The sequence below is a fragment of the Molossus molossus genome, unplaced genomic scaffold (assembly GCF_014108415.1).
Source record: "Molossus molossus isolate mMolMol1 unplaced genomic scaffold, mMolMol1.p scaffold_m16_p_4, whole genome shotgun sequence".
Lineage (NCBI taxonomy): Eukaryota > Metazoa > Chordata > Mammalia > Chiroptera > Molossidae > Molossus > Molossus molossus.
In genome coordinates this window covers 69,222,192-69,232,594 of record NW_023425377.1, presented here as the reverse complement: position 1 = coordinate 69,232,594, position 10,403 = coordinate 69,222,192, and the positions used below count along the sequence as shown (strand labels likewise).

General features: G+C 48.3%; 1 protein-coding gene across 1 annotated transcript; it reads left to right on the top strand.

Annotated features, from left to right (window-relative positions):
• The first annotated feature begins 3,589 nt into the window (after positions 1–3,589).
• On the top strand, positions 3,590–9,491 carry CCDC105 (coiled-coil domain containing 105). The gene is made up of 7 exons (XM_036281603.1): positions 3,590–4,159; positions 5,537–5,641; positions 7,383–7,581; positions 8,090–8,256; positions 8,385–8,480; positions 8,569–8,682; positions 9,261–9,491. Exons 1-7 carry the CDS (start codon positions 3,590–3,592, stop codon positions 9,489–9,491), a joined length of 1,482 nt encoding a protein of 493 aa, XP_036137496.1.
• The last annotated feature ends 912 nt before the right edge of the window (positions 9,492–10,403 follow it).

Sequence of the window (10,403 nt, the reverse complement as noted above, 5' to 3'; positions counted from 1 at the left end):
GAAGGATCAAGACCAGAGGCAAATGGAATAAGTGTAAAAGGGTACAAGGGAGGAGATTCAAGTTTCAGGTAGGGAACAATTTCAAATTCTACCTACAGGTCAAGTTGAATGGAATGTAAAAGAAACTGGAGGACATGAATAACTCTTGCCTGAACCATTTTTAGGGGACTGATGGGCACTAAAGCCATACAGACCAGTCCTTATTCCTCACCAACTAGCAGGGTCACCACCTTTGCAAGAGGTGACTGGGAAAAGCCAGGAAGAATCTCCTCTCCCAGCCTGGGGCTTCCCACTCTCTCCCGACACCTCCCCCAGGAAAGTGACCTCATTTCTCAAAGACAAAATTGATTCTAGGTCACATCCCTGTGGAATGAAAGACCAATTGATGTGTTTATCTCCAAGAGAAAGGGGGGCACCTACTAAAAGTAGGACCTGGTGCCCCAGAAGAGAAGACATCAGGGAACCGGAAAAGGGGTCTCTGATAATTACTTGCCAAGATTTCAGAGTGAAGGGCATCGCCACGTGAAAGCAAAGAAAGAAAAAGAAAAGAAAAGCTAGATGTTTTAGGTTTTTCTTCCTCATACATCCTGCAATTTCATTCTATTCAATCCAAGGATAGAATTCTGCTCCCCATTTTGTAATATTCATTATATAGAATAGGTGGTCCCAGCAAAGATGGCTGCAAAAAGGAATTTCTGTAAAGCAACCTTCATTATAAAAATCAAAGAGCTAATTTCACAAATACCATTCCCCACTGGCCTTAGAAATATTTGAGCTTTAGGATACTGGGAGGAGGGATACACACACACACACACACACATATGGGTGGGCAAAAGTAGGATTATAGTTGTGAGTACACAAAACACAGTTTATTATTCTTGTATTAATATTTATTATTGTATTATTTTTTATACGGACAACTGTATATCTACTTTTGTCCACCCCTGTATATGGGGGGAGGGGAGTTTAAGGAAATAGCTAGGATGAAATCAACATGTTCATAATAAATGTTTCTGGATGATAAAATTACCAGATAATTTTTATTTTCTTCATTATATTTTTCTGTGTTTTACACAATGTGCATACGTTACTTTCATAGCATAAAAACAGGCTTATTTGTTAGCTTACAAGAGGTATTTGAGTTTGAGAAATGGTAAAACAAATTTTCAGCCTTGGTTGATGTATATAAAGGTTTCTGTAACATCTTTTGAGCATTATTTCTGTTCAGTCACATGTAGTTAAATCTCTTGGAGACTGAGAGTTAGTTCCAGCCCTACTATGGTTCCTTCCAGGCATCTGCTGTGGCTGTTCAGGCTGCTATAACAGAATACCAGACTGGTGACTTACAAACAACAGAAATTTAATTCTCACAGATACAGAGGCTGGGAAGTCCAAGATCAAGGTGTCAGCAGACTTAGTGTCTGGTGATGGTCCACTTCCTGGTTCACAGATAGCCATCTTCTCACTGTCCTCACATGGCAGAAGGGGCAGTGGAGCTCTCGAGGTCTCTTTTATCCCATTCATGAGATCTCCACTCTCATGACCTAATCACCTCCCAAATGCCCCACCTCCTAATACCCTCATATTGGACATTAGGATTTAAAATATGAATTTGGAGGGGGGAGGGTCACACAAACATTCAGTCTATAGAACCTGCCAACATAAGCTGTGACCAGCAGGCTTTGAAAGTAGAGCAGAAGATGGTTTACTTATTCCTCAAACACAGACATAGTGTCAAGCGAGAGAAAAATGTCCAATATGGGCCATCAAAACTGGAAACTGGAGGTGAGTTTTAGAAGTTGAGACAAACTGGGGTTGAAAGATAAAAATGAGGAAGTGGCAGCCTGAGCAATACTTAGACAATAGTGGTATACACTGGGGTGTATTGGCATGAATGCCATGAACCAATTAAAAGCCAGAATAGCACAGACTTTTCACCACAGTCAAAATGAATTTCGCCATAGATCTATGTTAAAGCCAAAATCATCCTTATGTATGTCTGACACAAGAACACAAGGTAGTTTGGCACAGAGGTGCTTTATACACCAGGCAGCAAACCAAGACAGTGAAATCATTCAGATGGGGAAATGGAAGCACTGAATGAATAAAGCAAAGGTGGATAGTTGAGTGCAGAATGTTGTCCCAAGTAAGCTGTCTCCCTGGTTCTTTGTGAAACCCTCCCTGCATCTCCTAGTATTAGAAAAGCTCATTCATCTATTTATCCAATTAATAAAAATGAAAAGTAAGCATTTTTGTAGTGCTTAGTCTATGGTCAGCCACTGTTTAAGCATTTGACTCTTTTTGTTTGTTCGTTTTCCTTTTTTTTTTTTTTTTATTGTTAAAAGTATTATAGGTGTCCCCCTTTCTCCTCCTTTAACACTCTCTTCCCAGCTCCCTCGCTGCTCCAGCCTTCCCCAACCTAATGTCTGTGTCCATTGGTTGTAAGCACTTTACTCTTCTTAATTCATTTAATCCATGCCACAGTCCTATTATCCTAGTTGATGGGTAAGAAAACAAAGGACACAGAGAAGTCAAGTGACTTTCCCAAGGTCACACAGATGGCAAATGTCAGAATCTGGCTCTAGAATTTTGACCATGGTTTAAGGTGCCTACCAAATGCCCAAGTAAAGATGCCACTGCTGAAAGGAAACAAGGTGGAGAATTATGGGAGAGGAATGGAGAGTAGTTGTCCCTTTTTTCTTCCCCAAACTCTGACCTGCTTCCTATGTTGGAGAAATTCCCCATATGAGTTTCAGTGGGAAACAAAGTTTTTCTTCCCCCATGGAAACAGGAAGTTCAGACATGACTCACTTTCCCAGCTTCCCTTGCAGCTAGAGCATAACCACGTGGCACTGGTACAGCCAATTAGATACAGCCATCTTGGAGCTTGGGAACCAAGGAAACAAAGAAGCAGGTATGACTCAGTTGCTGCTGCAATAGCAGTGATATTCCCCAGGGACAGCAGAGGTAGCTGAGAGTTCTGCAGTAGTAGCCATGGTGTCCTCAAAGGTAACCACATTTTTTTGTATTTTTTTGGCTGTGATTCTGATGGTGAGGTCATCTTTTCTGTTTTTTGCACTAAAAATCCTGATGGGAGAGAATGAGACTTACATATAGTGCTAAGGAAAGATCCCTTGAAGATGGTGATATTTAAGCTGGGTCCGAAAGATTGAAAAGGAGCCAGCCAGAGGAGGAACATGGAAAGTAGTATGCCACTCAGTGGGAACAGCAAATTCAAAGCTTTGAAGTGGGAAAGAGTTTATCGTGTCCTAAAGACTGGACAAAAGCCCGTGTTGCTGGAGGGTAAGAAGTAACAGAACAAAACAGGTTAAATGAGGTCATCTTTCTCAAGAAGCCAAGATTCCAAACCACCTCTGCCAAGTTACAAAGCTCCATCTAACGCCTCCCTGTCGTCTTTCCCCTCCCCCACCTCTGGAACTCGGTCTGTTCTCTTGTCTCCATGGTCATTGTGATGAGCAATCTGTTTCACTCACTCTTCAGGCCAGGAAGGATATTCGTGTAGTTGGGTGTCCCTTCCTCTCTTCATGGAGGACATGACACGGTCAGGCCAGGTCACCAAGTAGGGACCATGTCCAGGTTGATACCCCCGGTTGAGCACAAGCAAAACACGCGCGTTGGGGCTCCAGAATGGCGCGAGGCAGCCCAGGCCAAGATGCGGAAGGCACGGCGGCTGACCAACCGCTGCGGGCAGGAGGCGGTGACCATGTGGCAACCCAAGGACAGTGTGTGGGACCCGCATGTGGCGCGCCACCTCCGCCGGGCTGCCTACATTCAGCCCTGGCGCTTCCAGGTGGAGATGATCAAAGGCGGCAGCACCTTGGAGAAGCCGCCGCCGGGCGAGGGCGTCACGCTGTGGCGGAGCAAGATGAAGCCGCCGGCTTGGCACGCTCGTCTGCCGCTGCCCCTGGAACGCGACGCGCGTGCCCAGCAGACCGCCGAGTTGGTGCATGCGCACGCGCGAGGAGCGCGCCTCACCGCCGCCCGCCTAGATCACGCGCAGCAGCAAATCAATGGGCAAGTGCGGCTGCTGCTGCGCCAACGTGAGGCTACTGACCATAGGCTCAGCGAGGTGCGCAAGGGCCTGCTGATTAACCAGCAGAGTGTCAAGCTTCGGGGCTACCGGCCCAAGTCTGAGAAGGTGGGACCCCCACGCCGGATCGCCAAGACTGAAGCCTTAGCTCAACCTGGAAAAAACCCGCCCCGTAGAGAGAATACCCATCTCAGGCCCCAGTTCCAGTGAGTAGGGCACAAGAGGATGAGGACACCCGCAAGATAAGGTGCCTTGGTCCTCAGACCCAGAGAGCGAGATCCTTCCATGGGGATGACATTCTCAGCCCCCTTATCCCAGATGGGAGATGTTTCCCAGTCCCCTATCCAAGGAATAAAGATGGGACCCTAGAGTCAAACTAGATAAAATTCTTCCCAAAGAGTGAAACCCAGAACTCCAACCCAGGTATGCAATCACCCACCCAGTCCCCAGACACTGGCTGAGACTTTCCTGTGGTCATGAGACCTTCAATGCCCAAAGAAATACCCAGCTAAGAAGAGTAGGTGATGTCCTGGTTCCAACCCAAGAAACTCTCCTCAAAATGTTAAAAACAAACAAACAAAAAAACCCCATCTCTTCCCAGCCTCAGTGAGTGAGAAACTCTCCCCAGGCCACATGGGGGGTTAAAGGAAAAAGTCCTGCCTACAGGTTGAGACCCTCAGGCCCCCAGCCCCTGCACCCAAGTGTTAAGCCCTGCCAGGGAGAAAGAGTGAGAGCCCTTGTGAAATCTTCTTCCAAAGTGAAACCCTAGCCCAGCTGGTGTGGCTCAGTGGTTGAGCATCGACCATCAAGAGGTCGCCAGTTAGATTCCCGGTCAGGGCACATGCCCAGGTTGTGGGCCCAATCCCTAGGGGGAGGGCATGCTGGGGGTGGCCAGTCGATGTTCTCTCTCATTGATGCTTTTATCTCTCTCTTCCTCCCTTCCTCTCTCTCTAAAATCAATAAAGTAAAAACAAACAAACAACAACAAAAAAAAAAAAAAGTGAAACCCTAGACTTGCACCCCACAGTGGGGACATGCCAGCCTCCTGGGGAAGGAAGGGAAGAGACCCCACTCACAGGGTGGGATTCCTAGTTCCAGCCCCTAAATTCAGAGAGTAAGACCCCAAAAAGGCAAGCTCTCATCATCCGTATAGTGAAATTCCTCACTTCTAGTCAGGGAAGTAGGGGATAAGACCATCACCAAGGGAGGAGGACCCCAGCCCTGGAGAAACCTTCCCCCAAGGTGAAACCATGATCATCCCAGCTCGCTGGACTCTTACCTGTAAAAGGGAGACACCCCAGCTTTACTTTCTAGCCCCCTGAAAGATAAAGACTTCTCAGAGAGACTCCCACAGGGTGGGAGTGCCCCCAACTTCATTCTCCAAACCCAGAGATTATGAGTTTGGCAAACCTTCTACCACCCTGGAAGGAGAACTCTCCTGTTGGCCTTCTCCTGAGAGTGTGAGAGTCTCTGCTTACTTTCCAGGTCCCTGATAAAGCTGACAGTATGCTTACCTGGGAGAAAGAGGAGTTAAAGAACATGAAGAGGAAAATGGAGAAAGACATGGAAAAATCAGAGGCCATGCTCAAGGTCAGGAATATCTGGGACCCAGTGAAGAGTGCTGGAGGGGTACCCCAGACTGCCTAATGAGTAAACCGCTCTGATCTTGGGGACTAACAATAACAAACCTCTCAACCCACCCACCCATTCACCCTGACTTGACATTCAGTATATTTCTGCTTTGCTCTGAGGGATAGAGTTGGGCCTCAGAATAACAATGAACACCCTCTCTGTGCCAAGCCTTGTGCAGTCATTAAGTTAGCTCCTTGAAGCACTCCTGTGAAATAGAAACTGTGGTCCCTAATTGGAGATGGGGAAGTTGAAGCTGAGAGAGAGATTACCTCACCCCAGGCACAGGACTAGGCAGTAGCAGGATTGTGGCTTCAAGCCAAGTATCTTTTTTTCCAGTTTTAGTGAGGTATAATTAACAATTTAAAATTGTACATATATTTAAAACCTGAGATTTGATATATGTATACATTTTGAAATAATCACCAAAATCAAAGTACACCACCTCACGTATCCTGCATAGTGAGAACACTTAAGATCCACCCTCTTAGTAAATTTCAATTAAAAAATACAGTATTGTTAGTATAGTCACATAGTTGTACATTAGATCTTCAGAATTTACTAATCTTGCATAACTGAAACTTTGTACCCCTTGACCAACATCTCCCCATTTCTCCCTCCCCGCAGCCTCTGGCAACCACCATTTTACTCTTGGCTTCCATAAGTATGACTATGTTAGATTTCATATATAAGTGAGGTCATGTAGTATTGGTCTTTCTGCATCTGGCTTATTTCACTTAGCATAATATCCTCCAGGTTCATCCATTTTGTCACAAATGGCAGGATTTTCTTCTTTTTTAAGACTGAATATATTGCCCTGACCAGTTTGGCTCAGTGATTAGAATGTCAGCCCACGGACCAAAGGGTCGCAGGTTTGATTCCTAGCCAAGGGCACATACCTTGCAGGTTCAATCCCTGACCCCAGTTGGGGTCGTGTGGGAGGCAACCAATTGATGTGTTTTTCTCACATCAATGTTTCTCTCTCTCTCTCTCTCTCTCTCTCTCTCTCTCTCATCTATCTCCCTCCTCCTCCCTCCCTTCCACTCTAAAAATCAATGGGAAAATAACCTCAGATAAGGATTTACAAAAAAAGAAATAAAGAAAGACAATATACTTATATGCTTTATATTATAATGATGAAAGTGGGATTTGGATGGGGTGAGGGTCCAGATGGGACAGATCGAGGGACTCTGAGAACTGCAGAGGGCTCCTGATACTGATAAGAGAAGAGGAAGGGAGACTCTGAGGCTAGAGATGGGGTGAATGCAAGTTGGGGGGGAAAGGGACGGCACAGGAAGATGGAGATGTGGGAATAGCCATTGCTACCTCTCCACTTTACAGATGGGAAAATTAATGGGGAAGGGCTTTCTTGGGATGCCCTTGGGATGCCAGGGCAAAGCCAGACACAGAACCTAAGCAATTGACTCCCAGGACAGGGAAGCTGCCACCAGCCCCTACTGCTCCTCCTCTCCCTACTTCCAGGGGTCATTGAAGGCTTCTGTATGGAGGGTGAGAGGGTGGGGTATCTGAGCTTTGACTTGGAAATCGCTTCTTTTTGGCTGCTTCTAGAACTGGGGAGGGCAGTTCAGCAGCAGAAACGCCCTGCAGACCCCAGAAGAAAAATCAACTCCAGCTACCACCCCCACCCTCCCAGCACACTTTCTGCCTTCATCTCTGCCTCTCTCTCCTGCCTTACCCCCAGACCCTGGCCTCCTGCCGCAACACTCTGGCCTTCTGCGGCAAGGAGAGGCTCCAAGCTGTGGACTTAATGAATAAGCCACTGGACAAGGTTCTGAAGCTGGCTGGCCGCCACTCTTGGGTGAACCTCTCCCGCGCCCAAACCCCAAGCACTCTGGGTCAGAAAACACCGCCTCCAGACCCCCTGGGGACGTATCCACCAGGTAGGCAGGCATGGAAAGGATCCCACTGCCCTGGCCGGTTTGGCTCAGCAGTTGGAGCGTCCGCCTGTGGACCAGAGAGTCCTGTGTTCAGTTCCCGCTAGGCCCTAGTGGCTAGGGGCATGCACCAAAAGAAAAAAGAAAAAAGAAAGGAGCCCACTGTAGTGGGTGCCCACCGGCTCCTCTCCATTTCGCAGCTGCCCCTCTTCCTGGGGAATTGTCCCCCTCAAATAAGAGGGCTGAGAGCAAATAAGAGAGCTGAGAGCCAGCATCCAGCTGAACACACGTTCTGGAACAGTTCTTCACAGTTCTTCACCCTGCACTCTCTCACTCCCAAAGGCTGCTCATACTCACCCCACTAACAGCCCCTTCCCTAGACCTTCTCCCAGTACCTCAGTAAAGCCCCCTTGCCCACGGCCCACCACCACATAACATTAGAGAGAGGGACGCAGAGAGCCAGGATGAGGGAAAGGATGGCTTGACACCCCACACCCATTCCACTCTCCTGCAGAGTGCGCCACGGCGCTGTATGAAGCCAAGCGACTGTTGATGGAGTCCAAGGACACCTTGCAAGAAATGGCAAAGAACGAGGAGGACATCCGGGAACAACAGCAGCAGATAAGGGATCACGTGTGTGCCTCACTGGCCCAAAAGATGCGCGAGACCACTGAGCTAAAGGTGCGCTCGTGTGCAACCCAGAGGCAGTGGCTGGGGGTTAATGGATAGTACCAAGGCCGGAGAAGGAGGAGACAAGAAGAAGGGGGACAGGAAGCCAGCGTGATCTCCCTGCACTCCCACCCACCCAGGAAAAAATGAACATGACCTTAGGACTAATGAGGGGAACTATCCACCGGTGCACGAAATTCAACCAGGAGATGTACATCACCCGCGGCCTCATCAAGGTATGCTTTGGGGAAAGGGTCTTCGGGGAGGAAGCCAGAGATGCCCCTGTAGAGTGTGCCTCACTGTCGGCACACCGCACTTCGTCAGGGTCCTCTGTCAAAAAATCACCTGGAAACTCGAGAGAAGCTGGACAGACCCCTGGTTCGAGTGTACCAGAGACACGTGGGTACCCAACTCTCTGAGGCCGCGCGCCTCGCTCAGGTACGTCCCTCTGGTTCCCCTTCTGCGTCTCCCAGCCCTCTGTAGGTGCAGCCCCGCCCTGGTTAGACTTTTTCCTCAAGCATACCTGGCCCAGGTAAGATTCTCTCATCCAAGTTTGTCAGTCCTTCAACTACCTCCCAAATGAGTCCCGCAAATAGTTCTCCTTTCTCAAATAAGTCCCCTCAACCTCTGTCCACTTCACCCTGCCCCACTCACTTATGACAGGACTCCTCTCAGTATCGTCCTAAGGAGGTTCCTAGAACACTTTGCCCACATGCTTGCCCTCCTCCCAGGTCCCATTCCTCCTTCAGCCCCGCCCTGTAGTCGGTTCTTCTTCTGGACCAGGTGTGTCTTCCCGGATGCCATGTGAGGCCCTCCCCTCCTCGGCTATGCTCCTGCCCAGGCAGGGCCCTTCAGTATGCACACCTGGCCCAAGCACGCCCCCCCCATCCGAGGCCCACAACTTCTTCAGCTGTGCTCCTTTCACAAGCACATGTGGCCCACATGTGTCTGCCCACCTCTCCCTGTTCTGACTCCCCTTAGCCAGTCCCCCAGCATGGCCCCACCCCCCTCTCCAGGGCACTGACAAGCTGCAGCGCCACATCTCACACGTGGAAAAGAACCTGGAGGAGCTGCTTGCCACGCAGGAAAAGCTCAACTGCAGCCTCCACTGCAAGAAGACTGGACATGACGTGGACTACAACGTGGTGCGCCTGCGCCTCCGCCAGCAGCACCCGCACGTGTACTACCAGCAGGCGCAGGCCCTGGTCAACGACTGGGACCCGCCCACACCGCCTCCACGCAAGTAGTCTAGCAGCACTGCCAAGTAACAGCATACACCAGGACCCCCATCAGCAAGCCCCACTTGCTCAGGTTGAGCCCTCGGAAACTCACAGCCTGGTGACCCTCCTTCTCCCCTGACTCACCCTCCCTCCAAGCACCCTCTAGCAGAATTATAAATAAAAATAACAATTAAATTTATTAGACATCTACAGTACGTCAATCACTTATCCTACAGTATATTATGGGCAGTGTAACCTAGAAGTCAACTGGATGGATTATGGTGCCAGGTTTCTGGGGGTTCAACTCCAGGCTTTCCAAGCTATGTTGCCTTAGGCAAATCACTGACCCTCTGTGGTCTCAATGTTTCTACAGGTAAAATAGGAAGAATTACAGCACTCATCTCAAAGATATGTAAGGATAGATGCATAAAACCTGTAGAATGGTGACTGCATATGCAACATCCTCAATGCACTGAGTCATTATTATCCTCATTTTCCAGTTGAAGTTAAGCAGCTTCCCCTTGAAGCCCTCTCTAGTGGAGGTTTATTCTCCCAAACCCCAAGCAGCTCAAGTGGAAAGTTGGGCTTGAGTTCCACTGCCCATTGCTCCATTTATCTGGGATTTGGGGGACAGGGGTACTGCTCCTTCAAAATTCATAGCATCCTTCTTTTTTTTCTTTCAGTTTTCTGTTTGTTTTTTATTTTGTTTTGTTTTTCTTTATTGATTTTATTTTTTTATAATTTTTATTAATTTATTTTTGTTACAGATGTTTCTCCTTTTCTTCCCCATTGATTTGTTTTGTGGGGTTTTTATTTTGTGGGTTTTTTTTGAGCCCCTACAAGTTCCAGGTTCTGAGCCAGGGCACTGAGAGTGCAGCAGTGAGCAGGACTAACATGGTCTCTGACCTCAGGGAGCTCACAAGTAGATCAAGTGCAGCC

What these genes read in the sequence shown, in the direction of transcription:
- CCDC105 (XM_036281603.1), top strand. Translation starts at nt 3,590, where the DNA reads ATGTCCAGGTTGATACCCCCGGTTGAGCACAAGCAAAACACGCGCGTT. An exon ending in GCGAGACCACTGAGCTAAAG is followed by an intron (nt 8,257 to 8,384) that starts GTGCGCTCGTGT and finishes CCACCCACCCAG; the next exon opens with GAAAAAATGAACATGACCTT. An exon ending in TCACCCGCGGCCTCATCAAG is followed by an intron (nt 8,481 to 8,568) that starts GTATGCTTTGGG and finishes GCACTTCGTCAG; the next exon opens with GGTCCTCTGTCAAAAAATCA.